Source organism: Anabrus simplex, chromosome 1, assembly GCF_040414725.1.
Source record: "Anabrus simplex isolate iqAnaSimp1 chromosome 1, ASM4041472v1, whole genome shotgun sequence".
Taxonomy (NCBI): domain Eukaryota; kingdom Metazoa; phylum Arthropoda; class Insecta; order Orthoptera; family Tettigoniidae; genus Anabrus; species Anabrus simplex.
In genome coordinates this window covers 1,725,133,637-1,725,153,715 of record NC_090265.1, presented here as the reverse complement: position 1 = coordinate 1,725,153,715, position 20,079 = coordinate 1,725,133,637, and the positions used below count along the sequence as shown (strand labels likewise).

General features: G+C 39.9%; 1 protein-coding gene across 2 annotated transcripts in view; it reads right to left on the bottom strand.

Moving 5' to 3' along the window:
* The window catches only part of LOC136858722 (leucine-rich repeat-containing protein 40), a 189,067-nt gene that overhangs the window by 44,719 nt on the left and 124,269 nt on the right, over positions 1 to 20,079 (bottom strand). For both annotated transcript variants that reach the window (XM_067138463.2, XM_067138464.2), the window contains exons 7-8: positions 13,490 to 13,702; positions 739 to 882 (exon numbers count right to left, since the gene is read on the bottom strand). In XM_067138463.2, coding sequence (XP_066994564.2) covers positions 739 to 882; positions 13,490 to 13,702 — 357 coding nt within the window. The remainder of the gene's footprint in view (positions 1 to 738; positions 883 to 13,489; positions 13,703 to 20,079) is intronic.

Below are 20,079 nucleotides of genomic sequence, written 5' to 3'. Positions count from 1 at the left end.
CCGACACAAACAAAACACAATAATCAACAAACTACCATTTTTAACAACTGCTTATCATGAAGCACATGGAGATTGCAACCTTGAAACAGTTGACTGCTGACTGCTTACATTAACATGTCAGCCTAAACGCAATACGTCTCATGAAAACAACTCCAACTAAACAATAACTCCTCTCCACCATCAAGACTGCTTCCTAATATATGTTGCCTGGCCAGGCTTCTAGAAGGATATGTCACAACATAACTTCTAGTAAATTCTAGAGTGATTAATACATAGATTCTGGGTATTACAATGTGTTGCATAATACTGTAATGGATTACACATCATATATACAGGTAATAATAAATTATATACCATTAATTACATGTTTTTACATTAACTAAACTCATATATACAGCACAGGTTTCATGACATAACCTAACAGACAACACAATCATATCGTCCGTGCATATAACTTAACTATTAAATAATAATAATACTAATACTAAATGGATGTAAACATTTCATAGCCATACCTCACAAATAATAATAATAATAATAATAATAATAATAATAATAATAATAAGAAGAAGAAGAAGAAGAAGAAGAAGAAGAAGACGAATAAGAAGGAGAAGGAGAATTTGAGCTTGATATTGACATTATTTACCCATGGGCTTAGGAATATTATTTTCAAGTTACATCAATTTATTACACTTGCGTCAAAGGCAATCACAAAGAAATTTTGTGGCGAACACTTACCCAGTAGGCACCTGTGTCAATTTGTTCTTGGAGAGGTCCACGACGGTGACTTCAGCGACAACTGCATCCTTGAATACCTCGACCGGAACATCATGTAGATCCTTGAGAGCTAGACTGAGTGAACGGTCATTGCGCATCATGTATCTAAAGGAAGAATACTGCTATTACTTATGCATGATGTAATCTTTTACACCAGCATATAAGCTTTAAAACTGACATGTCTTCAGTCAGGTAACTCTGAAATACGAAGGCCATCCGGAAAGTGGTACCCGTTTGCGCAATAAAGAGACAGGAGTAAATATTAACAAATATACACATTTTTATTGGAAAGAGCATGCTTTACACTACTTCTCCACATAATCTCCAAGCAAATTAGCGATGAATATCACAAGGTTGAACGTTTCATGCATTAAGAAATTTAATCACGGCCCTCACTTCACAACTGGTGAGGTTCTCAATTTGTTTAACATTTTAAACGATCACAGACACAACACAGGCAATGCTAGCGTCACGCAACCTCGCACAGAGCAAGCAGACAAGCCACTGACGCGGTCTGACCTTGCCCAGTGGCTACCCGAGTCGTCAGCGCTTCATGCGGCACTAACGGGTACTACTTTCCGGGTGGCCCTCGTAGTAAACGGTGAACAAGATGTACAAAACAACCAAGAGGAATGCCTTTCTCTTGCTGTCCCATCTTCTATCTAAGGAACTAGAGAAGACAAAATACAGTTTAATCAATCAATCAATCAATCAATCAATCAATCAATCAATCAATCAATCAATCAATCAATCAATCAATCACCACTGATCTGCATTTAGGGCTGTCATCCAGGTGGCAGATTCCCTATCAGTTGTTAGCTAGTCTTTTCCGAAATATCAAAGAAGTTGGAAATTTATCAAACATCTCCCTTAGTAAATGAATTCAACCCTGAATTCCTCTTCCAATAAATGAGTATTTTCTTTAATTTGTCATCCTGAATTTCAACTTCATAATCTCTCCTACTTTTGAAAAATTCCACTCAAGCTTATTTGCCAACTACACCAACTCTCCACTGAAAGCTAACAACATACCACTTAGTCAAGTTGTTTGTCTCCTTACTCCCAAGTCTTCCCAGCCAAAAGTTTATAACATCTTTGTAACAGTACTCGTTTAGTGAATCAAGAATTCATGTTGAATCTGCCTTGTCAATATTCAGTATACAGTACTGTAATAAAATAAATATAATACTTATTTGTTTATTTCACACCATACATGTTTCGAGAATTATTCCAATCAATCATTGGATTTAGGAAGATATTATTCCACTGAAAATGAGAATTATGATTCTCAAAACATGTACAATGTGAAATAAATGTATTTATTTATTATTTATTTATTTATTTATTTATTTATTTATTTATTTATTTATTTATTTATTACAGTATATTGAATACAGTATTGACAAGGCAAATTCAAATTAAATTCCTTGATTCACTGTAAGTAATCAGTACGGAACAATATAGGCCATTAATATGGTCAAGTTTACAGATTCACATTATTCTTTCATTGGAAATCACCAAGAACAAATCCTGTTGCTTTGGATCTTTTCCCTTCTCTTATCAAGTAATCCCAGTGAGGGTCCCATACACTAGAACCATGCTTTAATTGAGACCAAGATATTAGGCCCCTTTAAACGATCAGCATCTAATTGGGGTATTGCCAGTGACTTATAAGCACTCTCCTTTACATCCTTACTACAACCCTTAAATACCCTAATCATAACCATCATACCTTCATTTACAAAGCCCTTCTATGTGATTACCCTTAAGAAGATTTTCCTTATGTTGTGGTGCCCTTATAAACTGCGCACCATGCACCTACATCTACAGTCAACAGCGGAGTGCAGCACTGGATAATGACGTCATGTCAATTTTCAGTATAAATTGGCGTGCAGGATGAGCTGCGATACACTGCCGTACAGTGACCTGTCTACACCGTACTCCAGCCATGTGGGGTATCCCCTATTTGAAAATGTGGTCTGGACAGGTAGACTAACACAGGTCGTGAGGTTTCACTTTTGCACGTGCAAATGTAACCTTGGAAGGAGCCATTCCCTTCCTCCCTCTCTTCTTTGCCTTGAGCATAGTTGTGACATATTCTATGTCCCATTATACATTGTACAGAAGGACTTAATTCCTTACTCTTGATTTCATGTGCTTTAAGATAGTGCTTCCCTCAATATTTGTGTTCTGGCAACGAGAATATTATTGTGACTTAATGCACACTCTGGAACTGACAACAGTCATTCCCACTAATAAGCATAATTTTGTAAATAATTTACATAATTAATTTTCATGGTCACAGCGAGAATAACCTTTAGTTTCAGTGCAATTTAAAGTGAATGAATAGTTGCAAACTGGTGAAACAATAAAAATAAGTTTGTGTTTGTACAAGTGTTTGCTTTTGTACACAACACCTTATATTAACATCTAGGTACTTTCACCCACGAACACATTGGTTAGAATTGACAGGACAAAATACAGTTTAATCAATCAATCAATCAATCAATCAATCAATCAATCAATCAATCACCACTGATCCCCATTTAGGGCTGTCACCCAGGTGGCAGATTCCCTATCAGTTGTTAGCTAGTCTTTTGTGAAGTGATATCAAAGAAGATGGATATTTATCAAACATCTCCCTTAGTAAATTAATTCAATCCCTAATTCCTCTTCCTATGAACGAGTATTTTCTTTAATTTGTCATCCTGAATTTCAACTTCATGATCTTTCCTACTTTTAAAAACTCCATTCAAGCTTATTTGTCTACTACACCAACTCTCCATTGAAAGCTAACAATATACCACTCAGTCAAGTTGTTTGCCTCCTTACTCCTTTGTTGTACTTTGTTAGATGTCACCCCCTCTATCCAGACATTATCCTTATATCTGAAAATCACCACATACTGCTGACTAAATACCGTATTTACGCGAATAATCCCCGCTGCCGAATAATTCCCGCACCCTAATTTAGGAAGGCTCATTTTGAAAAAAAAAAAAGAAAAGTTAAATGAACTAAAATTCCTTACATCGAAAGACTAACGTCAGCATATACAAACATTTCATATCACTCCACAAATATGAACATGTAAATTTACGAATATAGCAGCTTTGGCTGAGATGATAAAAATACATTATCACTGCTATGAAGTATATTTACCATGAATATTAGGTAGTAGGTTTATTTATGTGACAAATATTTAATTAATCTGAACTTGCAATAGGCTCAATTTCCTGTAGATCTGAAGATTCATTGTCTCTTGCATCACTAGAATCCTTTTCTAAATGACTTACAAATTTGTCACACAACCGGTGGTGGATAATTCTTTTCGTGCAATGTAAACACTTGAAAAAAGGCACACCAGAGAATTCGGATGTTAGTTTTGTGATACAGTAAAACCTCATTAATTCAAAGTCTTAGGAATGCAGAAATCGGATTTCGAATTATGTGATTTTGAATTAACCGCCAACTTGTAATTATGAAAACTAGGTGAACCTGGAGCTTGTTGCCAACCTTGATGCAAATAAACTCCGCAGCCCAATTTTGTGCCTCTTTTTTTTTTTTTTTTTTTTTTTAATGCGGGGATTATTCGTGTAAATACGGTACTTCTGCCTTCTGTAAATCCTCACATATACACTCCCCTTTGTCATTTATAATTCCAAGAATGCCCTTCCTGGAACCTGTTTCTGCCTTTGAAGCACCTAAATGTCTGCTTCCATTTTCACTGAAACTTGTACGAGTCCCAATTATGGTTGCCATTATATTATACTCTTGATGAAACATAGAACCTGACTTTTCACAGCATCTACTATCATACCCATGTCTGCTGTCCATCTCACAATTTTGTCAAGATCTTTTTGCAGTTACTCACATTCCTGTAACTTCCTTCTTACGCAATACAGTATAACATGATCTGCAAAAACCTTAGGCGTGATTCCAGTTCTTTACTCATAACATTTATATATATAAAAGGCCAATAATACTGCTTTGCATGACCTCAGATGACTTCTTCCTTAAATTTAATTTCCTGGCAAGTACCTTTTCTAACCCTATTTCTTTCCAAGCAGCATTTCCTCCTCTGTTATATAATAATATACACAAGTGGATCTTTACAATTTCTTACCAATTCTGAACAGAGACCTTGTCATTTTGAGCGAGTACTTTGATAAGTGGTGTTTGGTACCTAGCACCAGCAAAACGGAAACCTGTCTCTTTCACCTTAATAACAGGCAGGCAAACATTACTTTGAATGTTTCCCTCGACAACTCTCCCCTACCACACAATTCTAACCCCAAGTACCTTGGAGTAACTCTTGATCGGACACTATCCTTCAGGAAACATTTAATGAATACCGCTGCTAAACTGAAGACCAGGAACAATATCATTCAGAAACTTGCAGGTTCTACATGGGGAGCATCAGCATCCACTCTTAGGTCGTCAGCACTGGGACTGGTATACTCTACAGCCGAGTATTGTTCTTCTGTTTGGCTGAATAGCCCTTATGTTAAGAATATTGATGTTGTTCTGAATCAGACGATGCGCATTGTCAGCGGCGCAGTCAGATCTACTCCTCTTTTCTGGTTGCCAGTCTTTAGTCACATAACACGTCCAAGGATTCTCAGACAAAATAACCTAATTCATGGGTTCAGGAAGATAACAATGAACCCAAGTCTTCCCATTCATGAAGACATGGTTGTTAGGTATGGACGTCTGAAGTCAAGATCTCCGCCCATTCAGACTGCAAGGGAACTCATCAATAGGAACTTTAACGATTCTGATGAATGGCAATTGGAGTGGACCAACTCAGCTCTAGATGAATGGCAGACCCTCTTTAGTCGCCAACACCCACCACCTGGTTTTAATCTCCCCAGAAGAACTTGGGTTCTCCTCAACAGAGTCCGTACCAATCATGGACGATGTGGCTCATTGTTGCATATGTGGGGTATGCGCTCCTCCCCCTGAGTGCGACTGTGGTGAGAAGAAACAGACTATCCGTGATATTGTCACCGAATATCCTAGGAGGTCATACTCCGGTCAGCTGAAGGAGTTTGTGTGTGCTTCTGATGGGGTTGTACAATGGTTGGACAGCTTGGATTTAAGTTTATGAACTGTTTTAGAGATTGGTTGATTGTTTAAGGTGTTATGTTGTTTGTTATATTTTTGAATATTTGTATGTAGAGTTATGTACTAGCCATAAGCTAAATAAATAATAATCACCTTTAAAGATACATACTTGTTTTCATACCCCTCAACAAATGTCTTACACCCATCCCATAGGCTGTTTTTATTTTTGTTTAGCATTCTCCACCCATCATAATTAGACTACTTTATACGAACTCCCTCATATCTGCCTTATCAACCATATGGTTCTGCTTTATATCCCCTATTTAACAACTTTCCTTTCAAACACATTTATTTTTATTTCAGATTACTCAGCCATCTAGTAGGCCTAGAGAAAAATGGAACGTTAAAATGTCCAATAACAGACCAACTATATTGGTATTAATTAATCTAAACAATGCCCTCTCTCTTATCTCATATACAGCAGTTTAGGTAAATCCTGATGTGATAAATGTAGAGAACAAGCACGAAATATACTTAAAAATAGGGGTCTGGCTTTCAACAGCCGCAGTTATCAAAAGAATATTACTGGTATATTCGGAAATACAACTCAACCCTATATTAGCCCGAGTTACGAGATGTTGATGATCTCGCCTGCCTATATTAATAGGCCTAGCAACAACCGTGAATATTTTTCTTAACTAAAGTAAACTCGTTTCCTCATCCCGAAGTGGTGCAGCTCTTTCTTAGGCAAGCCCCCAGTGGAAGGGAGTTGCATGTACCATTTTTACTGCATATCAACCTTCCTGCCACAATAGGCCAACAATGGGCCACACACCTCATGCTGTATTGAGGGGTTAACTTCATGGGCACCGCAATGAATTGTAAATTTTATACCAGACACAATGTATCTGTTTTAAACACATCTTCATGTGTCGTCCTGACAATGTCCAACAACATTTCAGCATGATTTAACAAGCACCACGAGAACATCTCATTTTATTACTTTGATTGATGATGAAACAACATCTAACAGTTCTCTGTCAGCAAGTGGTTATTTACAGTGGTGTCCAATGACTTGCATATGGCTAACACCACTCAAATAGATTTGGTGATGAACTACGGCATCAACATTTACCAGTTCCCGATTACTATTGAATTATTAATGATTAGCAGTATTACAACAAACAGTTCTGTGTATGTAAATTAATACCTGAAATAGGCTCGATGATGAGCATACTCAAGATGTTAGAACCTAGTTCATTTTCAAATTTAATCATAATTTCATCCCAGTTTTTAATGTCAATTTGTATATATTTGTTTCATTTGTTTTATGTCAATTGTGTGCATGTACATTTGTTTAGTTATCAGATGTTTTACATTAAGGCTGAAGATGGCCAGTCCCAGCCAAAACTAGTCCCTAATTAATGTAATTTAGAATATTGCATATTATAGTATTGAAAGGTGGACCATTACTACATTAATTTAATAATTATATTATAAGAAGGCCATTCATTCGACGCTGACAGCCGTGGGTTGAAACATGACAGATACGGTCCTCCTCTCGTGTTCTCGTGGTGCTTGTTAAAACATGCTGAAATGTTGTTGGACATTGTCAGAACGACACATGAAGATGTGTTTAAAACAGATACATTGTGTCTGGTATAAAATTTGCAATTCATTGCAGTGCCCATGAAGTTAACCCCTCAATACAGCATGAGGTGTGTGGCCCATTGTTGGCCTATTGTGGCAGGAAAGACCCTTTTAAAATCAGCCCTCTGCATGAACTGCTTGTATGATACTTTAAAAGTGTAAGATTTCCTCCATATCCATCTTACGTTCACGCGGCAGCCATCATTCAAACACGATGTTTACAACTGTGTGACAAAAGAAAAACATTTTCCCGCAGAACTACTTGAGGAAATAATAGAAACTACTTAGTTTAAAGTGTGACTAACAGATGGCAGAAGCATATAACACAGTTGTAAGGCAGACTGAGCATATTCGATCGCAGCACTCGTGGCGCAAAGTCCAGCTCAGGTACACTCGATCGCAGCACTGGTGGGTAATTTCAGGCAGCTTGAGTATATTTGATTGCAGCAGTAAGAAGGTTAAAAATCACAGGAACAGAACCAGTTTTTGGGTGGTTAGGCCATGTGTGTTTTCAAAGTCTCGCCCAGACGTGCCATTTGGGCTCATCAGTTGGATTGGCACGTCCCTCCAAGATTCTGTTTAGCACTGGCAGACCAAGCAAATAGGGACTGCTAACCTGTTAAAGAAGAAATTAATTCGCAGTTTCCAAATTATGTATAGTCCCCATGGAGATACAATTCCAAAATAGGCTTTCACAGCTGCAGATCTAAAATTCACAGGAATACAACCAGCTTTTGGGCTCTTTATATATCACCATTCTCTCATACCGTTGTCAAGGATCACCTCACCACAAGTAAAAATAACTACATGAAATGTATGGAAAGGTTCACTTGTCGAGATTTCTAGAGTATACCTGAGTAAAAATCCATAAATATCACTACTTAGAAATTTAAATTATCAGGAAAATTATCCACACTGCCATACAGTTTGGATCCACCAAGAGACTAACTTCGGATATCTGCATCTGTGCTGGGCCGTACCCATGCCCCTTCCTAAATGTCTCTTCAGCTCTAGCTCGATGATGCAGTAAGCCTTTCCTATTCCATGTTCCAATGGTATTTTCTTTACAGAGTTGGTCTACACTTGTTTGATCATTCACATTTCACACCAATCGTCCCAGACCCAAACTAGCGTCGAATACTAGCGCGGCCGCTCAGCCACTTCAGTATCATTTGTTTGACTTCCATGCACGATGTGCTTGTGGGAATATAATCAGGTGCTTCCACCCGTAGATTCCTGATCCTGTACCGTTGGCCTCTGCAGACTCATCTGCCCTGGGAACGTGTCCCTTGATAAAAGACTGCCCAAGTCTTTTTTCCACTCTTCTCGCAGTACTGTAGGTTTCCTTCTATGCCGAATTGTCAGTTGAGGACTTCACCTGTAAACCTGGGTGGTCCTGACCTGGAGAATAGACAGTGCATATTGAATTACAGTGATCTTCTTCTTCTTTTTCTTTCCTGGCCATCTGTGTGTTCATAACGGACACGCCCGAGTATCACTCAGGGTCAGTTCTTGTCATTCTGAGAGAGTATTCCCTTCGGTTTGATGTCTGCGCAGGAATGCAGTTTCTCTTCAAAGCCTTTTTCTCCAATGAGGAAAACCACCATTCCTCCAAAGCCTTCAACCTCGTTAGAGAGTAGAGTTATTTCCTGCTGCCCAAAAATAGGCAATGAATCACTGGTTTTATCGTAGCAGAATAACTGGCCAGACCTGTGATGACATAAACAGTCACATAAAATGCAATGTTAACTTTTTGCACTCCTTGTCGATTGCGGTTCGACATTAAAATATTAGACTTGCGCTCTGATGTCAAGCTCCACTTGACATGACAATATATCGTACTTTCAGCGCTCGTATGACGACTGTGCTGTGTTCTGGTATTGTACAGCTATCTACCGGTCTCTGTGATAACACGTTTTCCTACTTACAATAGTTTGCAGGAATTGTGGTAACTTTTTTAAGCTCTGTTATTCCCGAATGTTTATGCAAGTTCACAGATGTTGTTGTTTGAATGTAAACATGGCTTCTGCTTTGTCTTCACTCATGGAACTGGATATTTTAGAACAGTTAGTGGACAGTGATAGTGACGATGATGAACCAACAACTGACTTAGATGATTTATTAGTGAATAATGTAAGTGAAAATGAACAAAGTGATAGTGATAATGAAACTGGAGGTGGTGAAGCTCCTCCATACCCATGGCGTGATGGAAAGCTGGCGATCCTGATTTACCTGCATTCTCATTCAATGAAACAATTTGTGGATACAAAGCATCAGGTAGGAACAATCCCTCAACACCTTACGGATGTTTTCAACTTATTTTTAGTGACGAGTTATTCAAGCAAATTGCTGACGAGACCAACAGATATGCTAAAGTCAAAATTCAGAAAGTGACACCGCTTACAAGGCATTCGGCTTGGTGGGGCTAGACTGATGTTACCGTAAACGAAATGAAGGCTTTCCATAGAGTTTTACTGAATATGGCAATGCAGAAAAATGACAGAATGCAGGATTTTTTTTCAAGAGGTTGGTTAGAATCGTCCAGTTTTTTTTTTTTTTTTTGTAGACTGTTTTAGCCGCAAAAGATTTTTTTTGATATTCTGGGCTCTGCATGTTTCTGCTCCAGATTCAGCAATCCATTTGAATCCTCAAGTTAGGTCTTGAATTAGCAAAGTCAAGTACATTTTGGACTATATCAGTGAAAAGTTCTCGGAAGTTTATGCACCACATACATATCTAGCAGCTGATGAATCAACAGTGTCTTTCAGAGGCCGTGTGTTATTCAAAATGTAGAATCCGCAGAAGCCTACTAAATGGGGACTCAGTGTTTACATACACATAAGAAAATGGAAATTGCAACAACATGAAGGCATTGGTAATTTGTGTTGATTTTCAAGATGTGGAACGATGCCATGTAGGTATGTGAACGATCAAAGTTTCAGACCCATTGGATTGTTGCTACAGGTCTCCCCACGTGATTAGTCATGAAGGAATCAACTCCAGTATACGAACTCTGGTGTAGCGTAGTTGACTTGCAGTCTGTGCAATGAAGTGTTCCCCGTCAAACGTGCCTCAATGACAGAGAAGAGCACGCTATCAACAACTGTCGCCGTTTGAGAGGGCTCGGATAATTGGGCTGTGTGAGCCTGGATTATCGCTAAGGACTGTCGCTGCACGTGTTGGCCGACAGGCATCTACGGTACAACGTGTATGGCAGCAGTGGTCAAATGAAGGTACCCACACTCGTAGACCTGGCACAGGCCCAGCGCGACAGACAACTGTGAGAGAGGATCGCCCCATCATTCGGATGGCCTGGATGGAACCCCATGCAACAGCAGCGCAAATTCGAGCACCTGTGGCACCCCACGTTACACAACAAACAGTTGGTACTCGCCTACGTACAGCTGGCTTACGAGCCCATGTCCTTGCAGAAGGTGTTCCATTGACCCCACAACAGCGACGTGTAAGGCTGGCCTGGTGTCGAGAAAGATCGGCGTTGGTCGACGAATGGCATAGGGTCGTCTTTAGTGATGAATCGGACTTCTGTCTTGCCCACAGTGATCGCCAGAATCCTGTGAGCCGACGTACCGGTGAGAGGGGCCGCCCAGATCTTATTGTCGAGAGGCACACAGGGCCGACACCAAGCATTATGGTCTGGGGAGCTTTTGGCTTTAATGTGAAATCACAATTAGTGCTTGTTGAGGGCACTATCACTGCTCGACAGTACGTTGATAGGGTACTCAATCCAGTGGTTGTCCCTATGATGGCGAACATTGCTAATGGGATGTTTCTGCAGGACAATGCCCGGGTTCACATTGCACGCATCTAGAGAAGCTCTCCACGACATCACAACCTTAGAACGGCCCGCCAGATCCCCGGACCTCAGTCCTATTGAGCATGTGTGGGACATGATGGGTTGACAACTGGCCAACCGTCCTCAGCCACCCACAACTCCGGAACAACTGACCCGTGCAGTGCAGCAAGCATGGGCCACAATTCCTCAGGAAGTGATCCATGGCCTTATTGACTCCATGCCTCGACGAATTCATCAATGTATTGCAGCTCGTGATGGACACATCCTGTATTGATTGTTGTCCAAACTTGCGGTCAGAAGGACCTGAAAGTGTAATCATCGAAGCACAACCGAACACTCGTCCTGCATGTTCAATTGCAGCAATGTAGCACCACTCCTTCTGGGTGTTGCAATTTCCATTTTCTTCAGTGTAATATCCGATTCTACAAATGGATATGTGTGTAGTCTTATCTCTTACTATGGGTCTGCAACTACAGAACCTTTGATTCGACCGGACTTGGCTTTCACAGAAAGAATCGTGCTTCAGTTAGTTGCTAATGTCACAAATGCAACAGGTCAGTCTGGGTACCATGTCTACACTGATCGTTTCTATACAGGTGTTACTCTGGCTGATGAATTACTGAAGCAAAAGATCCATATCACAATTCAACCGAATCACAAGCACTTGACAAATGGGATCCGGAAGAAAAACCAGCGCCTGAAGAAGCATGAAGTCAAGTGCTTACGCACAGACACAATGATGGTTCTGGGATGGCATGACAAGCGCACAGTATTGATGCTTTCAACATCTGGAAACAATTCAACTTCAGTTATTGTCAGAAAGAAGAGAAACTGTTTGAACAATTAGAGAAACCAAACGTAACTGTTGACTACACGTCACATATGAGAGGCATTGATTGCTCGGACCACTACACATCAAGCTATGATTTTGTAGTGAAAAGCTTGAAATGGTGGCGGAAATTGTACTCCTGGCTATTGGAAGTGGCAATAGTCAACAGCTTTTTGCTCTATAAAGATTAGCGCACTACGAATCGCATGGAGATTCCGTTGATATGGATGTTGATTCCCATAGGGAAACTGAAATATTGGTCCCGAATGAGTAAATTTATAATACCAATATAAATGGTCCGTTATTGGACATTATAAATTTTCCAGCTAACTCATTCCTGGTTGCCAGCATTTCGCTCCCCGTGTGCCAGGTTGGCCTCATAAGTTGGTACCTAGCACACCTACCAAGATGCATGGGTAGTGCATACCGTGGAGGCCACTGCATAGGCCACTTGAAGCCACCAGCAGTGCCAATGCAGTATGAGAGACTTTGTCTCAATACCAAAAACTGATGCCTGCTTGGTCATCAGATGATATAGATGTTGATTCCCATAGGGAAACTAAAATATTTGTCCCAAATGAGTAAATTTATAATACCAATATAAATGGTCCGTTATTGGACATTATAAATTTTCCAGCTAACTCATTCCTGCTTGCAAGCGTTTCGCTCCAGCAACCATTTATATTGGTATTATAAATTACTTACAATTTTAAATGTGTAGTCTGACTTTTCATCACTGTTTTAGATTTAGATTTTACTTAAGACATACCAATTTGTAATGTTTTATTGGTGGTTATATGCATGCATGCATGTGTTTCCAATTTGATCATGGCTAAAGATGACCTAAAGTAGGATGATCAAAACTAGTACCAATTATACAAGATATTATATTAATCTAATGGTATTGAATAGGTGGACCTTTCTCTACCCTTTGACAGTGATCAATTGTTAATAGGGTCCATAATGAGTTTATAACTTAAGATAAATAAATAACTTGCACTGAACAGAAAACTATAAAATAAAAACTAAACAGAATAGCAAAGCAGAGCCCGTGAAGGTTTGTTTACAAAGGCCACGGCAATGGTGCTCAAACAGATGGTTGGGACATTGCACTCATTTCTTTCCGTGATTTGCACCCAAAGAGGTTGTAACTATGAATGAAACTGAACTCGCGGCTGCTGTGGACATCGAGAAGGACAAAAAGTAGACTGTGTTGACATCTGTTGAAGAAATGAGGAAATTACGTGAAGAAACACGAACCCTGTCAAATACTTAACACTTTGGTCCCTGCCGAAGTGGCACTGTCAAATTTTTGACAGTTGCCAGTTCTGCGGTTAAGCAAAAGAATGTCAAACCTGTCAGGGAAGCTGGCATCACTTATCAAGCCACCACCATGCTCAGCTTGCTGAGACCCTCCCTCTTCCTCTTCGGCTTGCAATTTTTGACGCAAGAAGCACAGCAGTCTCGGAGTACCACACCGCAACATATCTCCACGCACTGTCCTCAGGGGGTTGCCCTCCAGCTGCAGGTTCTGGAGATGAGGTAACAAACCCAGAGCAGGAGGCAGGCTGTGAACATACAAATAAAGGGAGTCAGGCTGTGAATATACAAATAAAACCTGAGTAGGAGGCAGGCTGTGAACAAGTAATGTCATACAGAAAGAATCAGATCGAGTTCATATGACTGTACTCCATCGTACATCATTACAACATAAAGTAACTTTACCTTATTGTAGCTAAAGTACTGCTCAACAAACATAGAGACATGTAACTGAATATTTATGACCATTAATCTTCCTTCACCAGCCATAATTTACATTTTCTCACCAGGAACAGACAATCTCTGCTCTAGCTGATCAGCCGAGTATGTGTGTCCAGTGTGGTAGCCTATAGTTCTAGCCGTACCAAATGGACAAGGCACTTAACGAAGCCTGTCACATTATCACAGATTATCTACAACCCACACCCCTGAATGAACTGTATTCCCGCCAGCTTAGCTCCTCCGACATCTGATGTGAGGTAGCGGTCGGTTATTGTATGATTTTTGGTGTCTGGGGACATGTTTGGCTCGCCTCGTGCAGGTCTTTCTGTTTGACGCCGATGGGCGACCTGCATGTCTGGATGTGGAAAGATGATGATCAAGTAAGGAGAGGGTGAAATCCAATGTCAGCACATAGCCTACTCCTGTTGAATAACACCAAGGGGTCTGCTCAAGGCTTAAAATCTCCATCTCACTATTATACATCATCATGAATTCTTTCCAGCAAGCCACGTAGGATGTTTAAGAACCATGTGCCTCCATTTATTACGGTCCTGGTATGCTTCTTTTCTTGGTTTTTCCTCTCTTCTCTAGTCTTCTCTTATTTGATCTAACCACCTTTTTTTCTAGGGCGTCCAATTGGTCTTTGTCCTGGAACGATCTTTTCAAAATACTTCCTTGATGTTCGAGTCACCTGCATCCGGTACATGTGTCCTAGCCACTTCAGCCTTGCAACACTCAGCCTTTCGTCCATGGTCAGAGAGACATACGGAGGTATGAATTGAATCCAGGCTTTAGACACACAATCTAGTGATTAGAAATTGTAAACCTCTCCTACCCTGCCAGCCGACATTCCGATAGTGAAATTTCTTTTCCACCAACAGGACTCAAACTGGCTAATCATGATGTCAGACCATATAGACTTGACACCTTAACGATCACGGCCATCAGGTGGGATAAGAGGCAGCGGCAAGGAAGGAGAAGATCAAGCTACTGACATCCCAGACCCATCTCATCATCTTGCACGGCTTCAACCTACCATGACCACCACTTAAATCAAGAAAGAACTTTCTCAAGACCATTCAAGAGCTTTCAGGGACACTAAAATAAATGAGACACAAATTGTGGCATGCAAAATGTGAACATCTCCAGGTGTGGCAAACATCCAACAAGGAGGATTCAGCAACTTGGAGATCTCTCAACAGGCTATGTTCAGATGTCACAGGGTGTCAGACCAACCTACAGAGATGGAGTTTCACAGTGGAATCTGTGACATGCAAGTCCAGAAAAGTGCATTTGCCGCAGTGTCATCAGTGCCTAGCCACGTGGACTCAACGTCGTCAACTTCCGATGCAATGTTATTGGCTTTATGTCCCACTAACTATCATCACCGATACCTATGAATCAGTACTTGGGTTTAAAGAACCAGGAAGATGCAAGACCAAGATATGAGGGTCGAGTCATAAGTCATGGCAACTATTTCTTTTTTCACGAACAGAAGACAACACGGAAAATCTAAGATATGCAATTGGAAATATAGGGCATGTACTTATGCATTGTGCCTGAAGACAAATTCTGACTTCAGAAGATTCTCGTAGGAAAGTGGCAGAACACCGGCCGTTGGTACACACTGTTTTATTATGGTATAAACAGTACATACACAAGACTATGTTCAAAGGACAGTTCTCCACTGGTTACAGACCTTCAAAATAATCACCGAAGGTTTCCACTGTGCATTGCCAGCGGTGGGGCAGGCGTTGAATACCATTTGCTGCATGTTTGAACATCTCCACCCACCTCGCCACTGTTCTATAGGGCATGGCATGCACACCTAATGCTTCCCGCAGCTCTGCATGGCATTGGCATGCATTTCTGCCACGGAGAACTGCTATTTTAATATACAATCGTTGCTCCTGCTTGTTGACTTCCATTTTGTGACGCTCTCACTCACACACTGAACTTGGGGGCATGCTTAGACCCACACTGTTGTTTACATACACCACTGTTCTATAGGGCATGGCATGCACACCTAATGCTTCCTGCAGCTCTGCATGTCATTGGCATGCTTTTCTGCTGCGGAGAAATACGATCGTTGCTCCTGCTTGTTGACTTTCATTTTGTGATGCTCTCACTCACACACTCAACTTGGGGGCATGCTTAGACCCACACTGTTGTTTACATACACCATCTAGTGGCATCATACACAAGTACATACCATACGTTTCCAAATGCAATGAGAGAACCAAGCTGAGCTCAGATTATACAGAAGCCAACCAGAATGTAAAGAGGAGCTTGAGATATGACAAGCATAGATTCACAGACAATCTAACAGACCAAGCTGAAACAGCAGCAGTGAATGGCAATTGGAAAGGGTTGTATTCCATCACTAAACATCATTAAACAGCTTAGTAGGAAGAACAGTAAGATTAAAGTTAATCCAAGAGGAAACTGGTAGTCATTACATCCAAAACTGAACAACTTTCCAGATAAAGAAAAACTTGCTACTCTCATGGCAGCCAGTTAGTGGTCATGATGATGATGATGATGATGATGATGATGATGATGCTTGTTGTTTAAAGAGGCCTAACATCAAGGTCATCAGCCCCTAATGGCACAAAATGAGACTAAATGTAATGACAATTTCAAAGCCCTTAATCATCCACTGACCAGAATTCAAAACGTGAGAACGAAAAATGAATGGATGGATATGAATTTAAAACAATCAATGGATCTGACCCGCAATGCCCCACATTCCCAGAAACTAACGTTAAACAGTATTACTGACCAAGGGACTGCTTCTAAAGCACAATACTGAATCGATGATGCTTGTAGTCTAAAGGGGTCCAAAATCCAAGTCATCAGCCCCTCATAATGGTAGAACCATGGTATTTGACATGTTGTGGTACTAATCAAAAGTAGCGTAGACTCGCGGTATTCCACACTTTATTGTACTACTCACAGCTAATAAAATGCGCACATGTAACACAGACCTATGGTGTTTCTCACACTGCGGTGCCATTTACAGGCAACACAAACCTATGGTGTTCATACGTGTGCTAATCACAAGGATTCATACTATCCCGTGGTATTTCTCACATTGGGTACTAATCATAGGCAATGCAGAACCATGATGTCGCTTACCCATGGTGTTGCTCATATAGTGCTACTAATCACAGGTACTGTAAAAGCCGAAAGCAAACAATGTCACTACTAATCACAAACGTATTATGTACCTAACATAGTGGTACTCCGCGCAAGTAAAGGCGACCCATGGTGTTCCCCGCATAGTGGTACTAATTACAAGTAGTCTCATGGTTCTAATTCAATCATCCTTTGGTCGCCCCTTTTAGTCGCCTCTTACGACAGGCAGGGAATATCGTGGGTGTATTCTTCGTCTGTGACCCCCACCCACAGGAGGTTGTGTGTTTGGTCTGCAAGAGCTATTTTATTTCACTCGAGTCCACCGGCAAGCTGGTCAGGACCCTACTATCCATCACCTGGGACGCACTATGTGGGAATATCACTTCTCATTTAAAAACTTCATCACTGATCCGTATTGAACTAATAGTTACAATGCTAAAAAGAGAAAGATGTTCCACCCATTCAATACAATAACACTGTTGCATGAATCAATGTAGCAACATATTTAATTTATTATGGGACCGGTTTCGGCATATGTCCATGTCATCATCAGCCTACACAGAAATGGCAAGAAGTCAACACAATTGTAACACTTATGACACTTTTCTTGAATTAAAAATAGAAGTTCATGTAGAGGTTCTTCAGCACTCTTGCTGATCTTGAGGTTAAAAAAATGATGCAGTATAATTCACAATTGTTGTTATTTAAGGAATAAAATTTGTTGCTAGGTAACAAATGATATGATTTTGTTTTAGTACTTCAAAAGGTGGATAGTGGTATATATAAAAACCTCTTAGAATATGAGACTACTAGTACTGATATTAATTTTAAGAGATTCACTCCATTGTAACAGTGATTGCTGAGACTAGGGAAGTAATGTGTGTGCGAGAGAGAAGGAGTGAGAGCATGACACATGAACCGGCCAGCTGCCCCGCCGCTACTCCTGTCTACGCGGTTGTAAAATGAGCAAATTTTGACACCCCAAAACAGGTGCTAAATATACGACTGGGCATCTAATTTTGATACAGCTGAATAAAACATTCCTACTGAAGTCGTACCAAATCTCAATCAGATCGGAGACTTGTAGTTGGAAGGGTTTCCTTGTCAGTACAGCCGTCATAACAGTCTCTAACTGCATGACATTGTCGAAGAACATTGTGAAGACGTATATAAAGAAAATTATGGAGCTCATAAAAAAGAAGCTACAACTGGACATCTCTTTAGGAGACAATGATTTCTGTTACAGGCTTGGTAAGCATAAAAGAACAGCAATTGAAATTGTTATAACGGGAAGAGTATAACATTTCTTAGGTTCAAAGATTGTAACTGCATTTGGAGAGTGAAAAATCTCGGAAGGCACTAATCTACTAATAACTGACTTGCTGATAGTGTCCAGAAACAGATCTTCAACAGAGCTAGGTATATCCTAAGGCATAAGCGAGTATAGACAGTTGAGGGACGTATAGTAGTGGCACTAAATAGTGGAAGAAACAAATATATGAGTACAGTAAGTAAATTAAACAGAGATTTAAACTCAGTGAATTTAGGCATTGAGTTCAATAACGATCAGTAGTTCAATAGTTTGAATGCATGTATCTAGTGCCAGCAAATGTACCTGGAAAATTCCCAGTGTGAGTTTCTTTCATTATTTATTATTTATTTTATTATTTATTATTTAATGTTATTTTACACACAATTGTAACACAAAACATCACTAGGTAATAGATATCACAGAACTGTAAATAGATCATTTTACCTTTATCGTAAATTTTATAAGAGGTATATTTGAGAGTTTTTATACATTCAAAATTTTGTATATATCAACGCTATTATGAATTGCCAATATGGTAGAAAGTTTATTTGTGTATTGACATGTATGTAATTTACTTGTGTCCTTGTGTATCTAACTTTAGGCTGATGATGGCATAAATATGCCGAAACCAGTCCCTAATATTTATGAATAAAATGTGACATTTCTGTGTATATCACATTTGAATTTGTATTGAACAGGTGGAAAATCATATACTTTCATCTCTTAATTGTATTTCTTTCATTATGCATGATAATGGCTAAGACTACTGAGCCTGTACTTGCGGCAGATGACGAATTCCTTCACACCACTGACCTGGGTATGTCCTAAGACAATGACAACTATCTTTCACTTTCAACAGTTGCTGCCCTTCTTCCCCAGCTAAAACCCACAGGAATCCTACTGACACATGCTTTGTCGCAGTTTCCTAGAACCTTTCAATATTGCCATATTAATTGTCTATCACTGATAAGTCAGTCTGACAAAGTCCGTTCCAGATTTACCAATATGAACGTGAATTAATCAGTCTGATCGGAACCCTATTCATGCACTATATCAGTTCCGCGCTTGTAAAAACAAGGCTGTCAAACATGGACAACTTTTTGTTCCCAGTATCTCTACATTTATCTGTGTTACTCACCGCAGGTATAAAGCTAAATAACGTATTTACTCACGTATTAGACCCCCCCTTTTTTTTCCCCATTTTAATGCCAAAAAAAGTAAAGGGGAGTCCAATATGCGATAACCTCAAATTCTGTGCAGTGAAACATGACTTCCAGGCTATAAAGAGCTATACATTTATCATGTAAACATTCTACACTATTCTTTAACAAACTTCTGAATGTATTTAAGTGTTACTGGCTATTTTCATTGGAAGGCAGCATTTCAAAATGTAAAAAGACTATAAATGGTGAACACAACTTTTAGGCCTACATGTATGTAAATGATGATGATGATGATGATGATGATTGTTTAAAGGGGCCTAACATCAAGGTCATCGGCCCCTAATGGTGCGAAAAGAGACGAAATGGAATGACAAATTAAAAGTCCAAAATCCTCCACTGACCAGAATTCAAAACATGAGGACGAAGAATGAATGAATGAATGGATGGATGGATGGATATGAATTTAAAACGATCAGCAGAACCAACCCACAGTGCCTCACATGCACAGAAGCAGGCGTAGAACAATAGTATTAATGACCACGGGACTGCTTCTATAGCACAATACTGAATC